The sequence below is a fragment of the Martes martes genome (genome assembly GCF_963455335.1).
Source record: "Martes martes genome assembly, chromosome: 5".
NCBI lineage: Eukaryota > Metazoa > Chordata > Mammalia > Carnivora > Mustelidae > Martes > Martes martes.
Genome location: NC_137892.1, coordinates 60,563,009 through 60,584,804, shown reverse-complemented (window position 1 = coordinate 60,584,804; position 21,796 = coordinate 60,563,009). Strand labels below are relative to the sequence as shown.

Here is a 21,796-nt window from a genome sequence, read left to right as displayed (position 1 = left end):
ACAAGGTAACATGCATTCTAATGCAGCTTTAGGATGGTGAGGAGACTTGGGACAATACATATTTGATGTATCAGTGTATCAGAAAAATAATATCCGAAATATTTTATTACATTTTTAAAATATTCTGTTGAGGGGCGCCTGGGTGGCTTAGTCGGTTAAGCATCTACCTTCAGCTCAGGTCATGATCTCAGGGTCCTGGGATCCAGCCCCACATAGGGCTCTTTGCTCAGCAGGGAGCCTGCTTCCCCCTCTCCCTCTCCCTGCCTGCCTGCCACTACCCCTGCTTGTGCTTTCTCACTATCTCTCTCTGTGTGTCAAATAAATAAATTAAATCTTTAAAAAAATATATTCTGTTGCATCCCGTAGGACTTCGTCATTAGCATTCTTCCACCGATCCTCTGGAAATGCCACCTCTTACAAGCTTATCTTTCACTTTTCCAAGGCTGAGTCCTAAATCCATCTGCCCTAACATCCCTGATTTCAGTTCCTCCTTGGATGTTTCACCAACACCTCAAGTCATTACTGCAGTAATTTTCAAAAAAATACAAATTCAAAGACCTCCGATAGGCAGAAGTTAGAAGCATCTCAGTTACAGGAGAGGTTTGAAATTTTACCATACAAAATTTTAGTGTAATGTAACCCCTTTATTGCTAATTTTTTAACCTTATTTAAAATCTAAAAATATTCTCAAAAATCTACTTCTGAACTGTATAGTCATTTAAACCTGCATATCCCCTCTTCTTACTGTAGATCAATGTTAATTCATAAAATTGGAGCACAGTCCAAAGTTCGTGTAAATGAAAGCCTGCTGACACAGAATAAAAATAACCACCAGACCTAGGCTCGGGGAGTAGGTGGGCTGGGGGAGGGGTAGGCAGGGGAAGCAGAGGTAGAGATTTGACCTACGGATGGCAGGATGTACCTAACCTCTTAATGCTCTAAACTCTCATGAAGAAGTCCTTCAATTCTTAAATGTTGTCCTGTAGAGGAGGCCAACTTGACATGTGCTGGTTTGTCCTAGGAGTTAAGACAAATCACAGAGCAGAATAATGAATCTTGAAGTCTGGGGAATAAAGTGCTAATATAATGGTTATGAAAGAAAAGCTCAGTTAATATCCTCTTTCTCTGTGATATCACATTTTACAGGTACTTTTGTGTGTATATATAGCAATAGATACTAAATTGGTCAGCCACCTTGAATATATGTGAAATGACACTGGTAAAGTAGTTCCTATTACTGAAATTGATTGAATTCCATTATGTTTTAATGTCTTCCTAATTTAAAGCTCTAAAACATGTAATACATCTTGTCAGATGCTTGTGACATACAGATATCTGCCGTATATAGAATATTCCCACACTATTAATCAACTCGCGAACTTACCATTTTTGATTTTAAAAATATTATAAAATTTTAAACAGAACACATGTTTCATCTCTGTAACGTAAAAATGCTTATGATCATTTTAAACTGTATTTGTACCATTATATGGTCCATACAAAATTGCATATAGGCCATTTCCACTGCCCGTGCCCCCAGAAGGGAGGAGAGCCACAGATGATCTAAAACGGTGTTAAAACTCTTCTAATAATACATTCCAAATCACTGGTATTTGACCTGAGACCAATTTTATTTTTTAACCCCTTACTGCCTTTTGCTTACGCCAAAATTAAATTATTTTGTGGCCCAAAATCTTGTCAGTTGTCAGGGCTAAGTGTACTTGGAATTAAAGGTGGGAAATAAAATTACAGGTAATTGAAAGTTTACCGTTTAAAATATGTCTATCAATCCATCCTCAGTAGCATTCTCTAAGAATTGTATACAAGAGGCTGCTGTTTCTTCAATGGATTTTGACCAGCCACCAAGATTTCCAGCAAAGTAAGGAGAGATGCTAGCAGAAATCTGGTTGAAGTATGATACCTGTCTCAAAAAGAAAATACATTATTTTAATTGTTTATTGACTGAGACTTTTCCAAAAAAGTTTTGTTTTTTTTTAAGGTTTTATTTATTTGATAGTGCACAAGCAGTGGGAGTGGCAGGCAGAGAGAGAAGGAAAAGCAGTCTCTCTGCTGAACAAGGAGCCTGATGCGGGACTCCATCCTAGGGCCCTAGGATCATGACCTGAGCAGAAGGCAGATGCTTAACCCACGGAGTCACCCAGGCACTCCGAAAAAGGGAGTCAAGCAGGGATCTGAATCCAGTTGGTATAGGGGAGGCTATGGTCCTGATCTTCTGGGGATGTTCTGGAATGGAACTAAAAGGATGACCTCAGGATTCTCCTGATGAGGACACACATTACAGAATTACACTTAACTAGGAAATGTGGGTAAAAGATTTCTCTGTATCTGTAGGAGCAAATTAACGTGCAGATGTTTCATCAAACTTACGGTGCAGGAACCGCTGTCGATCGCATGGATGAGAAATCCAGCACAGATGATTTCACTTCTGATGTACTGTGGAGAAGGTGGGACTGATGGTAGAATAACGGATTTCACTGCCACCATGTAACTGTCACTGAAAAATGAAAGGACATTCTCTAAGTTATTATGAGAAATGAAGGATAGTTGTTCGAAAACAAATTCCTGTGGTGAATTTCACTTATTTATATAAGTAGAAGTGCAACTATGGAGACCCCTCTCCTAGATGAGGGCTCCGCACATACATTCTCTATGGCCACCTTCAAGTGTAGGGAAGGGTAATAAGAGCCATAGGTGGTGTCTGCCTAAGAATTAGTTACACTTTGCATAACTCCACAAGGCTGGAGTCAAGTTCTAAGCATGTTTTGTTATGCCCTAATGGGTTGTAAGGACCACCCTTAACAAACGTTAACATTTTGCTGTGTATCCCTTCAGACCTCTTTATAAATATATAACACTGATGTAAGCAAATGCATATACAGATTTTTGCATAAATACATTTTATAAATATCGGCCTATAATTTGATTTTTTGCCTACCAATAAATCTTTGGAGATATTTCTGAATCAGTGCCTCTATAGCTACTTCATCCTTTTTAATGATGGCACAGTACTCTGCAGTATGGCTCTACCATAATTTATAAGACAGACTTTCAGTTTATTTCTTTATCTTTTGTCAAATAAATAAATACAGTGATATTACAATGAACGTCCATGTGCATTCATACACACACGTGTGTGATTTACTTCCATAGTCCAGCTTTGACATTGGAAATTATGCCGGCCAGTTCCAGGTGTAGCCCTTAAATGTCCAAGAAGCTTCTACTGCTTATTTCTTTGAATTCTTAGGACACTTCTTGGAACACAGACACCATGCCCGGAGAAGTCCAATGCCCACAGAGAAGTCAGGAACAAGCACTCTAGTGAACAGCCCTAGCTGGCAGCCAGACCTTTTAAATGTCTAGCATAATTGAGCCTTTGTAAATTCTAAACTTCTCCTGATGTTTTATTTGGCAGTCACTGCATTTTTACTGATAATGGAATATTCTAAAGGTTTGCTAACTATCAATGTGACGTGTGCATACAGCAAAAGGAAAAGGAACTGCTTCAGGAATCATGCATGGTGCTTTGCACACAGGAGGCATTTAATAGATGACTTTTAAAAATAACTAAAGGTCCATCTAGAAGAAATTCAGATGAACCTCATTCAAGACCAGAAATGCCAATATTGCCTTCCTTATTTTCATATCAACTTTTTTATTCTACTCTCTTCTACAAAACATTACTACAGCACTTGCGCTGCTTATACTCACCCATCTTTGAGAGGCCTTCTCCGTGATACAAGTACTACCAAGTCTTTGGGTTTGTCACCATTCACTACAGGACAAGTGATATAATATATCTGATCAGCTTCGCTCACCCAGTCTATGACTTCACAGGACCTGTGTAAATACAACAGTGAAAGAAAGGCTACACTTCCCTACCTGCTATGAATAAGGCATTCACTTCTTCTGTTTGTTTGCAGAACTACATTACTGAGGCCTACATTCACTCTTCTGATCACATAACCATCCTGCCAAAGCCAGCATTATTTCTCAAAGTCTGTCTTTAGAAGGCTGTTTTGGTCTGTAGGAATAATTATGCATGTGATGGAGAGAATGGTGGCCGTATGATTCTAAGGTCACTGCCCTCCACACTTTGGAGAAAGGCATTTATAGTTGTTTTCCACAAAATTATTTCTGAATAATAATAACATCTGAAGAGTAGTGAATTACATGGACAGTCATCAAAGAAGGACTGTTAAATAAAGGAATATGGTATCCTAGAAAGAGCACCAAGTTCAGAGTCAAACAACCTGTCTTTGAATCCCAAATGTATACTTCCTATCTGTGTTATGTTAGGCAAGTCACTTTATTTTTTTTTCATTTGTAAAATAAACATAATAACTTTGGGGTTATGGTGCAAATTAAATGAAAACACCTGGCACAGTACTGAATTAAGGCAGGTACACAAGACAAGTAAGTTGAATTAGAATTCATTCATTCACTCATCCATTCATTCAAGTTCACTTTGGAAAGTCAGGTGACCTAGAAAACAGTGCAAGAAACATTTGAAATGAATTAACACCAAAGTTTAACCATTGTTCCTGACAAAAGCTTTGTACTTATAGAGTACCTGCAAATTGATGGAAGAAAACTGCAAAGTGTTTCCTCTTCTTTCAGAGTCTTTTATTATGATGGCACCAACCATGATGTATTATTTTTTTTTAAATTTATTTATTTGACAGACAGATCACAAGTAGGCAGAGAGGCAGGCAGAGAGAGAAGGGAGGAATCAGGCTCCCTGTTGAGCAGAGAGCCCGATGCGGGGCTCGATCCCAGGACGCTAGGATCATGACCTGAGCCGAAGGCAGCGGCTTTAACCCACTGAGCCACCCAGGTGCCCCCATGATGTATTATTTTGGCATCTATGCAATGTAACCCATGACCCCAGAGGTGTTTCACTTTAGTGATATTAAATTGTCTATTGCAGGGGCACCTGGGTGGCTCAGTCGGTTAAGCTACTGCCTTCGGCTCAGGTCATGATCCTGGAGTCCTGGGATTGAGTCCCACATCAAGCTCCCTGCTCGGCAGGGAGTCTGCTTCTCCCTCTGACCTCTGACCCTCCCCCTTCTCATGCTCTCTCTCTCTCTCTCATTCTCTCTCTCTCTCAAATAAATAAAGTCTTTTAAAAAAAAAATTGTCTATAGGGGCACCTGGGCAGCTCAGTGGGTTAAAGCCTCTACCTTCAGCTCAGGTCATGATCCCAGGGTCCTGGGATCAAGCCCCACATCGGGCTCTCTGCTCAGCAGGGAGCCTGCTTCCCCCCATGCCCCCTGCCTGCCTCTCTGCCTACTTGTGATCTCTGTCTGTCAAATAAATAAATAAAATCTTTAAAAAAAGTGTCTATTGCAGGGTATCAATCATAATCAAGTTTAGCCATTTTATTTTATTTTTTTAAAGATCTTATTTATTTATCTGAGAGAGAGAGAGACGAGAGGGAAGACGGTCAGAGGTAGAAGCAGACTTCCCACTGAACAGGGAGCCTGATGCGGGACTTGATTCTGGGACTCCAAGATCTTGACCCGAGCCTCAACGGCTGACACTCAAACGACTGAGCCACCTGGGCGCCGAAGTTTAGCCATTTTAAAGATGAGCCTCTACCTCATCAAGATTAGGAAGTAAATGGTAGTGCTTGATATAACAGGAAGCCCATCTCACTGATCCCCTCCTTTCAGCAAGACGCCCAGTGAGGGCCCAAGGTGCCATGGCTCCGGAGCTGGGACTCGGAGGAGGAGGAAGGGGCTTGGCTTGAGTGCAATCAGACACAGCCAGTGCAGGTGGCAAGGGAAAGGGGTGAGAGTGGCTGAGACTGGATTGGGTTGCAGGAGTCAGGAAGTAACAGCAGGAAGAGATGTAGGCTGATAGGAGCGGGCCCTGATCAGAAAGGAAAAGCAGGAAAGAGTGCCTCTGACTTCAGTATCATCCAGCTGCCCCTCAGCTTCTCACCAGGGAATGCTACTTTACAGAAAGAAGGAGGAACCACTCATCAAATACCAAGAGAGGGAGGTGGGAAGGACAATTTTGATAAACACTTCCTCGAGAGCAACAAAACTGTATATTAAAGTACAAGGGTGTGCAATTCAGAGCCTGATGGATCTGAGTTCCAATTCAGGTTCAGTTGCTTAGGAAAGCAATCTTGGCAAGCCCCAGAACCTCTCTCTTGTTAAGTGGAAATAATACCAAGTGTGGCATTGTTGGTCGGATGACACCAGAAGTGGCTAAAGCATGTCAACTCGATAGAAATGATAAATAACTGACTAAAATTATTTCTGTTTTTTCTCAGTAGCATGGGATGCAGTGTTCAGTGCAGTGCAAGTTTTAAAATATACTCTTTAACTTATAAACAATGGGTCCTATTTTGGGCAATGGAGATGGATTGCAATATGGAGGCTGCCCTTTACATGATGTCATTGAAGAAAATATTTTAAATAATTCTTACACGTAATGGGGGTCCCACAAAGGTCTCTTGGTAAAGTCAGACAAGAGATGGTAAGTCACATGTGCTGGTCTTTCCACGTGCTTTTCAACCCAAACAGATAAAATGTCATTCTCTTCCAGGGTATATATTTTTATCTAAAAGATAATAATAAGAAAAAAACAAATTACAAGAGAAAAATGGATATTTCGACTTTAAAAACCACACAGAGTCATACGTTGATTGTACCAGCTAAGGCATCTTGACACCTGAATAACAATGAAGCCAGACACTGGCAATGTTACTTCAAACACTTGGGTATCTAGAACTTGGACCAGGACGTTATCCTCTGTGTCCTCTAAATAATATGGGACTTGGGTTATTTAATTATTGTGCAACAAGGTTTCTCTTAAAAAATAAAAAGATGTAAGCCTTTCTCTTTTTATCTCTTTGTGATGTTTCCCTGCATCTACCCAACAACCCCAGAGAAACAGCATTAGGCTGATAGGCAAGTCAGTGCTTCACCTCCCTCCAGGACCTCGGACACTTTCCTAGGATGTCAAGCCTGCCAAGGGGACCCAGGAAGCAAGCTACCACCTCCAGAACCAACTCAACCTTTCAAAAGGGTTGCCGAAGCGCCATGCTTCTTCAGCACAGAGCATTCTTTCATTTGTGAATCACAAGGGCCCATCCTCCTGAGAGGCCAGTTCCTGGGTTTCTAATGTTGTTATTCCTTAGATAAGAGGACGCCTGTCTTGGGAGCCATTTGACACAAACAATAACGTATCCCCTATTACTCCAAACTCTCCTGCTATTGCACTTTTGCTAATAATCAGAGATATATGCTCAGCTAAGAACACATTTCTATCCTGCCCATTTTACCCATCTCTTTCAGGGTGCTTTGAAGTTCGTGTTGAAATGTGCCATCTTATAATCATCCCCATGGCAACAAGCTGTGAGAAGACAAACAAACAGAGGGTTAAGACTTCACTGCAGGAATCAAGCAGATGGACAAGTCAGGCTGTGAGGGAGAAAACCTTTATTTAAACATAAACATCTTCAAGAGGAGAATGAAGAAATAAGAAATTGACTAAAGGCAGCCTAGAAAGAAAAGGAGTGGTTATCTTTTTACACCATTCTACCTTCCCAATTGACCTCTGTGCCAAGACTGTCTTTAAACTAAGCACACAAAGGAGGACAGGTCCTGGGCTGTGGACATGTATCAAACAGAAAGCCATGAATGGGGCTCAGCTGGTGGCAGACACTCACCCCCAGCACAGCCATGCCTACCTTTACTCCCTGTACAGCAGGAGTAAAAGGAGGCTCCCCGCTGTAAATCTTGAAGTCATCTTCTCAGAACTTGGAGGCCATGTGGCCCTAAGTCTGGGGCTCTCTAGTCTCAGAGGAGGTAAGGGCAGGTGGCCTGGGTGAATTCCTTACCTTCTGTCCAATTAGGCCTTGGGGAAGCCATGATCTACACTAATGGAATCAGGGTGGAGAGGGTTGGAATCTAGGGCTGAGCACTCACTAAGGGCTGAAGTGGGTCTCCTCAAATTCCTATGTTTCAGGTCTCTGCGCACTTCAGAATGCGACCTTATTTGGAAAGAGGGTCACTGCAGATGTGATTAGTTAAGATGAGGTTAAACTGTAGGAGGGTGGGCCCTAATCCAATAACGACTAATGTTCTGACGAAAAGGAAATCTGGAGGCAGACGTGCACGCTGGGAGGACACCATATGAAGATGAAGGCAGAAATCAGGTGACACATTGACAAGCCAAGGTCTGCCAAAGATGGCCTGCAAAGCAGCAGCAGCGAGAGGAGAGGCCTAGCACAGCCTTTCCCACTTCAAGAAGAATCAAGCCTACCAACACCTTGATCTCGGACATCCAGCTTCTGTGACTACAGACAATACCTCTCTGTGGTTTAAGCCTCCTGTTTTGTGGTACTGTTACAGCAGCCCTAGGAAACTGTCACAGCATTGCCCCGGGAAGCTGCTCCCCGGGTTGTAGACACAATGTTTCCTGCTTCCTGAAGCCAGAGTGAACCCCAAGCTGAGTAGCCACCATGAACCTCTGCCCTCGCAGAGCTCACTAAACCTATGCAGCACCAAGGACGTCATTGGACGAGTGAACGGGATCTCGATCCTTCTCCCAGAAGGTGAAGGTAGAAGAAAGTCCTCCTCATCGCTGTGCCGTGAGAATCCGCAGCACCAATGTGGACAAAGCCGACAAGGAGGGTGGCGGTCGCTGCTGATCTCTTTAAAACCTAGTATTTTAGAAAAGCCAACTTCCACTGAGTGAAAAAAAATTCTCCAAGACCAACTCTTCAAGAGAACACGTTCCCTTTCACACTCAGAAGAACACAGGTTAAATTCCATCTGTAACCAACTCAAACATTTTTATCACTTGATGCCTGGCGAATTTTATTCTATGAAATGAAGCTTAAAGTGAGTAAGCTTGCAATTTCTAACAATTCATAATGATACGGTTTTTTCATTCTAATAAGATTCTGTTTAATGGATTTGGATATCTTCTACAAACAGCTGAAGAGAAAAGGATCTAATCTTAGAATTTTATACTATCTGTTTTATACTCTCTGTTGTTACTGAGACAATATTATGGGAAGGAGGACAAAATCATTTTATACAGAGACCTGGGTGGGGAGGGGAGGCTAACCTTCCTAGGAGGTAACTGGGGAATGACCCCAAGGGCTCAAGGGAAGAGAACTGGATAGCTGGGGCTCTGGGACCAGCTCCTCCCCAGCTTCGGTGAGAATAGTGTCCTCCGGTCTGTTTCCTGCGCTGGGTTTTGTTCCGTGGAAAAGTTTTCAAGCAGTCCTTGCCATTCTGGCTTTCATCATCATCACTCTGTCAAGTCAGTCTCCTACCCATGCTGATTCCTACCCTGAGGATTTGGCTGGAGCTGCTCACTTCCCGGACAGCCCCTTCCACCCTCCAGCATCTACATAAGCTATCTGCAAGGAGGAAAGAATCAGCTCCTCTCCAAAATTCTCTCTAAATATCTGTCTTGCTTTACTTTGGGCTGCCTAAGAGCTGACCTTAATGATTTAAATACTACAAATGCTCACTTGTTCATAAGCTACCTGAAAATCATTTTTCTGCTGTTGCGTGGGTATGTGTGATGTTGCCAAAATAGTCTACAAGCTCCTTTAGAGTGAGGGTGCTCCCTGTATTACTTCTGTCCCTTGTATCACTACTATTAATTCCATCACTGTACATAGAAATATGAGTTACGGGGCGCCTGGGTGGCTCAGTGGGTTAAGCCTCTGCCTTTGGCTCAGGTCATGATCTCAGGGTCCTGGGATCGAACCCCGCATTGGCCTCTCTGCTCAGCAGGGAGCCTGTTTCTCCCTCTCTCTCTGCCTGCCTCTCTGCCTACTTGTAATTTCTCTCTCTGTCAAATAAATGAATAAAATCTTAAAAAAAAAAAGAAATATGAGTTACAAGAATAAGTATTACCCAATTTAATTACAAATGCCAGAAATCATAGACTTTTGACATTTAACCAATTTGTATCAACAATAAGTATAGATTTTTTTTCTTTTTTCTTTTTTTTTTTGGTGGGCAGCAAAGCAAGATGTATTGAGCGATAGCAAAGTGATAGTACAAAGTTCTGCAGGAGGGAGGGGACCTGAGAGAGTTGCCCAACAATAAATGTGGATTTTAAAACCTGGAATAAGTATGATTCACAACAGACAGCATAAGAATTATTCAATGAAAAGATGATAGAAAAAAGAGAGCTGTATTTTAAAATAAAAACAATGTAAAAGTTTTAAAAAGTAAGAAAGAAGAGGATAGCCTAAAAAAGGGAAAAATCCAAGTTTTATCATAAATATAATCTAAAGAACTGGAGGGCTTCAAATTCAACAGAAATGATGTAAGAATGATGCTTTAATTATACCATACCTTCTAATAAGTATCTGTACAAAAATTAAGAATTAAATATTGATGGCTCTTCTCAGACACTAACAAATGCAGCATTTTTTTTGTTTAGGTTTATTTTGGCCCCAAACTCCCAAAGAACTGAAGTTTTTATATATTATACGGCTTCACAAAACATGCTGTCTTCCTTCATTCCAGATGCATGTTTGCCCTTTCCAATGCTGCTTAGAAGCCAGCAAGAAGCAGATTAGAATTCTTAGAAGTAAGAAGCAGATTTCATACTAGTAAAAGAAAACAAAGTCTTGAAGCATCTTTTATGTGGGATAAAGAGAAAAAGAGCATTTTATAACACGAAGCCTATGTTTCTGCATCACTGAATTAGGCATGCATGGAAACAGAAGTAGATCCAAATAGAGTAAAGGAAGATCTTGAAAGGACTCAGAAGTGAAGACAAAGACACAATAAAAGGCAACAACCCAGAACAAAACACTGGCAAGAGGTCAGAGTTGAAAAGAATCAGTGAAGTCGTATCTGAGTTTGCTTCAATTTTAAGGTAAGTGATCATGTCATTTATTGTCCAGACTGGGGCATGGAGGCTTTATTAGTAATTATGATAAGAAAACTGATGATGATGGACCAATCACTAATTAAGATGGGACAACCAGGACTGTCCCAGGAAATCAGGACCTATGGTCACCCCATTGTAGGGGCTGTTGCTTCACTGAAAAAACCAGTACACACTGGATGTGAGCATAGAGAGCAGGCATGACTGAGCCCCTCCCAGGTGTGATCTGGGACTATCTATGCTGGTGACCTTACAATCTAGTTAGTGTGGGCACCACTTGCCACGGGTCTCCTAACATACATCTGAAATTTGATAAAAATCAGAACCAAAATGATATGTGTGCGTTTAAGTTTGATGATCCGCAAAGCAGTGTAAAAAAGTGCTAAGAAGTCAAGACGAGGCTTCTTTCTTATGAAGTTCATCATCTAGGTAGGGAGAAAAACCATGAGTAAAAAGTTAAATTACTATGTAAGACCTCAACATCAATTCAGCATAGCTGTGGACGCAATGCCACAAGATGGTGCATAATTAATTGACAAATTCACTCTGAAGAAGTAATTGCTAAGAGGATTCCTACCAGGGGAGTTCTTCAGTCGGGGTGACAGAAGTGGCTTCATGCAGAAGCATTTTGTCCCGGGGCTTAAAGATCAGTTAGGCTGGGGGTTGATGGCGTGGAGAAGGAGAGAGAAGTAGAGTATGAGAACTAGGATCAGAGGTAGGAATGTGCGGGGCGCACTAAAGGACCCCAAATCCACCAGCATGGAGGACTAGAGCTTAAAGACCAGTTAGGCTGGGGGCTGATGGCGTGGAGAAGGAGAGAGAAGTAGAGTATGAGAACTAGGATCAGAGGTAGGAATGTGCGGGGCGCACCAAAGGACCCCAAATCCACCAGCATGGAGGACTAGAGACAGAGCTGGAAAGATATTTGGCTTTTAGAAAAAGTCTCCCAGAAAAGCTTTTTACCTTCTTAGAAGCAGCAGCGGGAGCAGCAGAAACACCACCACCATGACCGCTCTCATTTGTGAGGGACAGCAGGCTGTGCGTATACCCGGAGGCCTCCTACCTTTTCCACGGCACTGGTAACCTCCCAACCACTTCTGGCTGCCAGATTCTTGAGGGCCTCCACATTGGCATTACTCAGGGCTCCCTAAAATACAAATATTGTAAAAGCTGAGAATTCAACCCACAGATACAGGACCAAAGAGTTTTTCTTTTTTTTAAAGATTTTATTTATTTATTTGTCAGAGAGAGGGCACAAGCAGGGGGAGCAGCAGACAGAGGGAGAAGCAGGCTTCCCTGCTGAGCAGGGAGCCCGATGCAGGACTCGATCCCAGAACCCTGGGATCATGACCTGAGCTGAAGGCAGACGCTTAACCGACTGAGCCACCCAGGCATCCGGTGATCAAATAGCTTCTGCTTTGAAAATGGGAAATGTTAGAGCCAAAGTGGTAATGCTGAGCTTAGAACTAAGCTATAGGTAACATAATTTCTGTCTCCAACTCTTAATTCAGAATTCAGACAAAATAACACAAGGCCTGCATGCTTTGCAAATTAGTGTCCATCACATCGATGGGTGTCCGGAGGAAAGACGACATTACCCTTCAATGTGACTTGGAATCAACATGTAATCAGTAAATTTGTATTTCCCTTTCTATTTTATAGTCAAAAACTTTAAAAATGCCCAATACTTTGTTGTTGTATCATAGAAATGCAAGCTGGAAAGCATGTCATTTGGCACAAATCACTGAGAAGCCAGATCCCAAGGTCACGCTGACTGAATGCATCTGATGACAGAGCCTTCGGGGTCTGTGCTTTGGAAACCGCTTACTGATTGGTTTTGTTTCGTTTTGAAAGGACAGGTTGATATAATGCTCCTTTTCCTCTAACCTGTGCAGGCACAACCTGAATCAGTTAAACATGGGATCTGTCATTTTTATAATGATGTCATCTTCCATTTTATAATGATTTGATTCTTACATGAAGAGCTCCCAATAATAACACTGTTACCTGGTTGCTTATGTCCCAGTGTACGCCAAGTGACACCTCTTCTTTGTGGGAAATAACATATTTTCTGGAAAAAAAAATGAAAATGTTAAGTAACATGTTATAATAATAATGTTTAATAATAAATAAGTTTTCTTCCCTGCATGCAGCACACAACAGTAACCATGACACTTTCTTGGGCCGTTATCAGCAGTTTTAAAAGCTGCTTTTAGTAGTGGAACAATCAGGAAGAACAATTTCCGTCATGGTTAGCCTCTAGCCAGGAAACATCAGACCTTTTCATTTGACATTATGTGGGAACACAGACCCAGAGAGGAGCCCTTTGTTATATAATTTGTTAGATAAGGGATGATAGCATAAAATCCTTACATCCACATCCTTACCTGCCAAGGCGAATTCTCTTGCGTGCAATAGCTCCACGATACCGTCTAAAATCTTCCTTTTATAAAAGACAAAGGAAAATCAATAAATTTCTAATATTTTAGTGCTGTAGTCCTTAAGTCTCTCTCTCCTAACTCCGTTGAAAGGGCTAGCTGGGACACACACAGTCTCTGTGTGAACTGTCCTCATCGCCCACAAAGGGCAGGGGCATGGATAAAAACATAATCTTTTTTTTTTTTAATTTATTTATTTGTTAGAGAGAGAGAGAGCGCACGAGCAAGCACAGGCAGACAGAGTGATAGACAGAGGCAGAGGGAGAAGCAGGCTCCCCGCCGAGCAAGGAGCCCGATGTGGGACTCGATCCCAGGACGCTGGGATCATGACCTGAGCCGAAGGCAGCCGCTCAGCCAACTGAGCCACCCAGGCGTCCCTAAAAACACAATGTTGACAGCCCTGTTCTCTCCTTTTTTAAAGCGGTGGTTGTTTTCATTTCTGTTCCCAAAATGACACCTATGTCTCACTGCAGAGTTTGTAGAAAAGGTGAGCGTTGGCACCAAGGGGAAGATAGAGTTCCACTGGGCGCGGGGCAGCAGAGAGAATCGGATGTAAAGTGGTGGGAGAAGACAGTCGGAAGTACGACCCAGAAGATGGTACACTGCCCACAGCAGCACCCGGCTGAGCAGAGGTGAGGTCTCCGGGGCCTCTGTCATTCCAACAAACGATCGGAGTGACTTGGGGAAGAAACAGAAGAAGAAAGAAAAGAAAAAGTCCATTTTACTTTGCGATGTAGAAAAGAAAAAAAAATATCCAAAGAGGAATAGCTTTGAAAGGTGTTACTGGTGTGAGGGGGTTCTGGGTGGAGCTCTGTACCCACCACTTCCCCCCAGGAAGTGATCTGATTACTGAAACTCACGTGCTAGTAACTGACCTCTGACATGGGTTTGATTCTGGGAAATGTGACCAGTTCTTCCTTATCATCGACAGCATTGTAAATGAGAAAAGCACTGTTGATGTGCCGGCCTTGGCCCTCAGACCACTCCTGACAGTCAAAGGCTTCCACACGCACTCCCACTTCCACACTGCAGAGGGCGACACAGGGCAGTGGGCAGAGAACCCCAGAGAGCCAGGCCTCCTCTGCCCAAGGCCTCCAAGACTACTCTCTTCCAAGTGAGAAAAAGAATGAACGCCTTGGGCTTTCTCTCTCGTGGTTGCAAATCTATGCAACTGTTAAAATCCTCTTCATCAGGCCGATGGATCTGATGTGCTAGCCCCTGGTAGCATTTCCGCTTGACTTTCCCACCATCAAGTGGGAAAAAGGCCGGTTAGGACTTTATACACATTCATGAATATATTTTGGTAAAGCGATGTGGCGGGGAGTTAACTAGACCACAGTCAGGTTTTCTCCCCTAGAAACAACTATTCTACATTAAAAAGCATCAGACACTAAAACTGGATAGGAAACATAGATACTCTTTTCCACACTTTAAAAGAAAGAATACCAAATTAAATATTTTCCTTGCGTATCAAGAATAATAAAAATAACTGGGAAGTGATTTGGACTTCTTGGTGATAAATAACAGGTCATTATGAGTCAGTGGACTATGAAGTCACTGGGACCCTTTGAGAGTGAAATGAAGAGTTAATAATCATGACAGGGACATACCAAGACCATACTGGGCCGGCTGGGAGTCACCCTTATTAAGAGACAAAAACCAACCCATCACAATTTATCAAGTACAAAGAGGCTCCAAGCAGCAAAGAGGGTGAAAATGAGTGTGTACAGATGTTGACGACTGAGTGAAGTTTCAAAAACAATTAGAAGGAACATGGTTACTTTGCAGGAGTCCCTACACTCACCTCCAGATAGAAAGAAAAATAAAAAATTATTCATGTGCAAGTCTGAATTCGTTCACAGCCCCCTAAGAACACTAGACGGACTTTACCAGGTCTGGAATGTATTGTTGACAATGGCATTGAAAACAAGCCGATCTCCAACGGTAGACGGTCCCCGGAACTTAAACATGTCCACGGACTTCAGAAGGGGGTGTGCCCGACAGAGGCGGCTGAGGAAAGAAAGGGGAGAGACAGAGGAGACAGCGCTCACTCTCGAAGTATTTTCATGAGCTGTTGATTTGCTTAACACGTGCAACCGACGAATGTTCAATGTGCTTTCTAAGTAAACGTCTCTTTTAACTCTTTTAAGAGTGAAATAAATGACTAGATGATGTACGTGGAGAGTGAGTCCGTACAGGCCTGCAAATATTTTGGGAAAGACCGTGTCCCCGAGCTGTGGGGTCTTCACCAAGGTGCTTTGTGCTTCTGCTCTTGTGGTGACAGCCCTGCCCTTGTCTTTCCTATAAAAGTCCCCCTGAAAAACAAACCAGTGTCTTGGTTCTCATCTGAGGGTTCTGTTCATCTGGATAGCTTGTGATCACAGTCACGGGAAGTTGTGACCCCCAGGTTAGAGGGGGGCACAGTGAAGGAAATGCCAGCTCGTACGAGTTACACTAGTTCCTTCACTTCATAGTTAACTGAATTTACACATATAGCAAAAGACTCCTTTTTTTTTCCCTACAGGAAAATTACCTGGATTGCCACACAAAGCCTGAAGGGCTACCAGGTACACATTTTACAACTTGTGTGTGTGTGTGTGTGTGTGTGTGTGTGTGTGTGTGTGAAATTTTGAAATATTTATAAAGTATATTTGATCTCAGAGTTACTTTGATAATTTTCTACAATTTAGATTCAATTACTCAAAGGAATTGTGCCCACACCGAGTGAACACTCTGCCATAGTTAATTATACTGTAAGCCTTTACAATAGAACAGGCTCAAATACCTTATTGTCATTGAGAATGATAATCTCATTTTTAAAACGAGCTCTTTTATTTGTGCATAATTTATAAAAAGGATTTCTACAGGTTTCTAACTATTGTCACAATTACAGACGTAGTCACAATAAAATTCTTTTAACTTTGGGAAAATAAGATCTTCACGATTTTCAACAGTTACAAAAATTGTTGGTAGGACAGTTCCTGTTCAAATGCATTTTCAGAATACACAATGTTCCTTAAAGCTGCTCAGTTGCCTACATGGGTCCATTAAGAATAAAATGCCTTTTGGGACACCTGGATGGCTCAGTCAGTTAAATGTCTGCCTGAGGCTCAGGTCACGATCCCAGGGTCCTGGGATCAAGCCCTGTATCAGGCTCCTGGCTCAGCTGGGGAGTCTGCTTCTCTCTCTCCCTCTCCCTCTGCCCCTCCTCCTGCTTGTGCTTGCTCTCCCTCTGTCAAATAAAAAAATAAAATCTTAAAAAAAAAAAAAAAAGAATAAAATGCCTTTTTTTGAAACTGAAGAGTACTTAAAAGTTTTCTTCCAAATTTCTCTTTCTCATCTTATTTTTCAGTTAATCCTCTGGTCATAATGATTGTAACCAGGGACGTCAAAGGTCAATCCTATTTGTAAACTGCCTTTAGAAAAGTTTGCAACTTGACTATTTTTAAATGTAAAGGCTGTCCTCTCTTTCTATTCTGCATCGGCTCTGCCATAACTATCATTACAGGGAGTTTCAGGATTACGTGACCAACATCTACAATTCAGAATAAAGTATCAGAACAGTCATTTCATTTTTATTTTTGAACCAAGAACATAAACATTCACCTTCAAACAAAAGGACAGATTAATCATAGGGTAAATGGGTAAATGACTTACTTTTTCTCTTTGATAAAAGGCAACACTCTTCTCTCCCTGTCTCCTTGACTATCTCCATAACCAGGACTCAGACCCTTTCTAATCTCTTCCCACTGGAACCCAACCTCATATGCCAAAGGTCAAAACCAAGAACCTTGCAGAAATAGTAGCCACAGTCTCCATCCAAGCCATAATTTGGCCACCAAATGTATTTCCATGATGGTTTGCATGGGGTGGGAGGACAAGTTCAATGCTCTGAACAGATGTGCCACTCGTGGGAACCATTCCTTCCTCTTCGTCACAGATGGGGTCTGAAAGGTAGATGTAACACGCATACTGGTGGAGTGAACTGCACAACCTGGGACTAAGGCTGTTCCTTCCTAGCAGCACACTGAACCCAGGGATTGTTAGAAAAATTAAATTATTCCCAAAGACTTAAATCTCCTGAGGAAATAAATGGATTTCGTTCTACAGAGTGACTTTCTCCCGAATGGTGAGTACTTAAAGAGAACTGGATAAGATAACGGATCAGAAGGGCCCGTTTAGAGATTGTATTCCAACCTATCTTTCCAGTTCAAAAAAAAAAAAAGAATAGTCACATTTAAACTTCAAGTTGTTTGGAGTGGAGGAGGGGTGGGGAGAGGCAAAAAATCTGGGGCTTGATGGAGATGTTATTATCTTGATTGTGGTGATAATTTTATGGGGTACAGATGTCTCAAAACTTACCAAGCCATACACTTCAAATACGAGCACATGAATTTATGGTATGTCATAATTATTATTATTCATAATTATTCATAATTATTTATTAAATTATTTATAATAATTATCATTTGTGGTACATCGATTATACCTCCATAAGGTTGTTAAAATTAAAGGAATCAGAGCTATAAAGGGCCACCAACGCTGAGAATCCGGAATAGTTTGCTCCAGTATAAACTTCAGAATGGGAACGTGGCCTCCCGCAGTTACTGTTTTGCAATGAATGCAGTCACACACAGAAAAGACACAAAGAGTCCTTCGCCTGTCCTTCTGCTTCCTTTGAATTGTATCTGCTCCGTTTACTGACAAATTGGTTTTTGCGCTCAACAATGGAGAAATCATTCACTCTGGCTGCAAAGTAGTAAAATGTATTCAATTACGCTTCCTGTGTCATCTAGGGACTCATCAGCTAGGCTTAAATCTGAGGTGCCATTGCTGAGGATGATGGGGGAGGATTTACAAATCAGGGGTGCCATCCTAGTTGTGCTGCAGAAGGAGAGCTGAGCTGGCAGCCCAAGGGCACAGACTGACCAGCTATTGGGAACTGGGAACGGGGCCATTCTCGGCACAGTCACATATAACTGAGAAGCCTGACTACAATGACGAACTACATTTTCTCATGAAATTTTTAGATTTGTAATTAATTGATCGTCTTTTCATTTTCCCCCCTTCATTCCACTGATCCTTTCAGTCATCTACTTAAAAACATGTCAGAAAGATCCTATAACATACTAGTATAAACGCCCAAATCCTTCTGATGAGGGAACAGAAGCCAAGCTGAGGACAAAGCAGAAGCTGACATCACGCAACCACCCCCCACAACCCCCCCCACCCCCCAAACCCCTTCAACCCCCCAACCCCCCCACTCCCCCTCCCCAGCCATGGGATATATGTGACATTCCTCAGGCACTCCTGGCTGTCCAAAAGGAAAAACAAATAGTCAACTTGTAGAGATCATAATCCTGCAAGACCTGAGTCTACCTCAGTTTACAAATGTCCTAGTGATTTACCAGGAAGAGGCTTTCGTATCAATAGCCTAACTTCCAAAGACCCATAACTCAAGTTCCTGAAGCCCTAACATCATCTTCCCCTCCATACAATTGAGGGAGGCTGAGGCAGAGGGAAATGCAAATAAAGTTAAATTTCTTCTAAAACTAAAGCTCATTGATAAGGATGTGTGATAGCAGGAATGTGACCTTCCTCCAGGAAGCTCTCAACTGTCTTACTCTTAGTGCCTTATTAAAAGGAAAAACAACCTTAACTTGACAATGGCAAGGCCTTAGGCATCCTGTAGGTCCTCTTTGGCATGTGAAAGTTCTTTCAAACCCTCCCTTTCCTTACCTCCCCCAACCCCATAGTATATAATCAGTCACCCCTCACAACCCCGGGATAGCAGCTCTTTCTGCCGAGGGGTCCCATCCCCGTGCTTTAATAAACCACCATTTTGCACCAAAGATGTCTCAAGAATTCTTTCTTGGTCATTGACTCCAGACCCACCCCATTGAACCTCACTTATTTTCTAGATCGTCATCACTTCCCTTGGCCCTAAGCCCTTCCTTTCTTGTCTGGCCTAGGCCTACCACTCCATGCCCGGTGACCTCCATGGCCACTCCTACCACCTTACCCCCATCATATTCTCTTTCAATCTCTTTGCTTCAGCTATGAGACCTTTTTTCAGTCCTATAGCTAAGTACTGTCTTCAACACCAGGGCATTTGCATATGCTGTTCCCTCTGTCAGCTGCAATCCCCCTAGCCACTACCACATTCTTCCCTTTACTTCCTATTCTCTTATGGGGAGCAAATTTTGCCACCCCAATATATGCCTCTTCAGGCTCATTGTTTTTAAGAAACTGTAGATATAAGAGAAGCTCTGAAAACCCAGCAGAAGTTAGAGGGTGGTAAGAGACATCTCCATTTGTAAGGATGTTTCCCTTGCTGTACCAGAAAGAGGGGTATGACTCAAAATCTAGAAACTTATCAGTGGAGAAGACAATGGCTTATATCTGCGTAATAACCTTATTCTTGTTTCCTGTGCTTTTCTTGGTAACCTCCCATAACAGACCCACCACCCCCAATATCATCTTTTGTCTTTGGCTGAAGATAGTACCTAAGGTGATGGCTTCAGCCATTTCAGTGAGTTACTGTTTCTCTGGGTCTCTCCCACATATACATGGAATTTAACTTCTGTTTGATTTTCTCCTGTTAATCTGTCTCATGTCCATTTAATTCTTATATCAGCTAGAAGTAATTTATAGGGTAGAGGAAAATTTTTCCTCCTCAGTACTCTATTGTCCCATCCCAGACATCTTTTCTTCAGGAAAACCTTCCCAGACCTAACAGCTAATTCCCAATGATAGGAGCCCTCACATGTATCTTTCACAGTCAGGTTTTGGTTTTTTTGTTTGTTTGTTTTTTAAAGATTTATTTATTTACTTGACAGACAGAGATCACAAGTAGGCAGAGAGGTCAGCAGAGAGAGAGGAAGAGAAGCAGGCTCCCCGCTGAGCAGAGAGCTGGATGCGGGGCTCCATCCCAGGACTTGGGATATTGACCTGAGCCGAAGGCAGAGGCTTAACCCACTGAGCCACCCAGGCGCCCCTCATAGTTATAGCTTTATGTTTATTTGTGTGATCTTTGATTGTCTGACCCACTAGATCCTAAGCTCTTTTGTTCAGGAACTGATTTTCTTTTTAAATTCTAACAATTTCTGAATATGGGCATTTCTAAATATTTATTGAATGAATGTGCTGATTTATTCCACATTCATAGTCCTTGCTTTCAACAGAAACTTTTTAGGTAACAAAATGATTGTACGGATTTACATTTCTGTATGTTGTTTATTAGCGTTCCCACTGCTCTACATTTTCACTTAGACAATACTGTAGTTGGCTCAAATTTCTCTATTTTTGTGGGTGTGAAATAGCTCCTGTTGGTTATAATTTGCATTTCCCTGATTAAGGAGGTCCAACATCTTTTCACATGTATATTAAACTTTGTTACCTCTGAATAAAATGTCTGTATCATTTGCTTCAAATGTTACTTCTCTCCCATTCTTTTTATTCTTTCTGGAGCTTTGATCAGATGCATGTTAGACTTCTTACTCCTTTCTCTATGTCTCCAAATCTTTCATACATTTCCCATTTCTTTGCCAATCCATCTGCATTCTAGATAACTCCCTCAGATCTGTCTTCCAGTTACTGTCTTATCTGCAGTTTATCCATTCACTGAGTTTTATATTTAAATTATTATATATTTTTATTATTATATATATTTTTGTATAGAAATTCTCTTTGTTTCTTTGTCAAGCCTTCTAGGTAATTTTTCATTCCCGATTAATACTTTTGATTCTCTTTTATTTTTTAAAATACATTAGCATTCTTATTTAGTATTCTTTATATGATAAATGCAGTTAATATAGTCTTTCTGGGCCTCCTTCTATTGTCTAATCCTTCTCTGGATTTTGGTGACACATTTATTATTATCCTTTATGATGTTTGTCTAGGAGGTCATACTCCTTGGACCTATGTGTGTGGGGATTCCTGAGAGCTGGGCTTAAAGTCATTTCTCCAGGGGTTTGCATTTATGGCTGCGGATCAGCTGGGGGAACTATATAACATGGTGCCACTTCCCACTTCCCACTAAATTTGACATGGGTCTGTTTTAGTACAAACAAGTCGAGTGAATTCTGAAATCAAATCTACATGAGAATGCGCTTGTGATTGAATTCTCAAAGGGAATCAGTTTGGGGGGGGGGGTGTTCTGTATATTTTTCCCATTCTACCTAGGGCTATTGCTGAGATAGGAAAAAAATCCCTACAAGAGCTGTCTGTGAACTGGGATTTTTCCACTTGACTCACCAAAAGTATCATTTTTTTAGGTTTGCAGCTATATATAAGGTTTTCTGATGCAACCTTCCATGTAACATGGGCTGCTGGCTTTGTGTCCGGATTCTTTGCAGGCCCATTAACACACAAGTTCTAGGTCTTCTGGCACCAACAGAGTCCTGAGCAAATGCCAGCTCTTCTATCTCCTTATGTTGCTGCATTTGTGTTTTCTAATA

At 41.8% G+C, this 21,796-nt stretch overlaps 1 protein-coding gene across 3 annotated transcripts in view; it reads right to left on the bottom strand.

Moving 5' to 3' along the window:
- Positions 1-21,796, bottom strand: part of ACOT12 (acyl-CoA thioesterase 12) — a 51,201-nt gene that overhangs the window by 3,443 nt on the left and 25,962 nt on the right. For 2 of the 3 annotated variants that reach the window (XR_013966884.1, XM_080804687.1), the window contains exons 6-15: positions 17,128-17,284; positions 15,228-15,347; positions 14,213-14,363; positions 13,287-13,342; positions 12,907-12,970; positions 11,963-12,046; positions 6,458-6,591; positions 3,730-3,858; positions 2,389-2,515; positions 1,769-1,921 (exon numbers count right to left, since the gene is read on the bottom strand). Coding sequence is in view for 2 of the 3 variants with exons in the window: in XM_080804687.1 (XP_080660813.1) it covers positions 1,772-1,921; positions 2,389-2,515; positions 3,730-3,858; positions 6,458-6,591; positions 11,963-12,046; positions 12,907-12,970; positions 13,287-13,342; positions 14,213-14,363; positions 15,228-15,347; positions 17,128-17,284 (1,172 nt within the window). In the remaining variant the exon portion in view is untranslated. Of the gene's footprint in view, positions 1-627; positions 1,018-1,768; positions 1,922-2,388; positions 2,516-3,729; positions 3,859-6,457; positions 6,592-11,962; positions 12,047-12,906; positions 12,971-13,286; positions 13,343-14,212; positions 14,364-15,227; positions 15,348-17,127; positions 17,285-21,796 lie in introns of those variants that run through there. The other variant, XM_080804688.1, reaches the window with a different exon arrangement.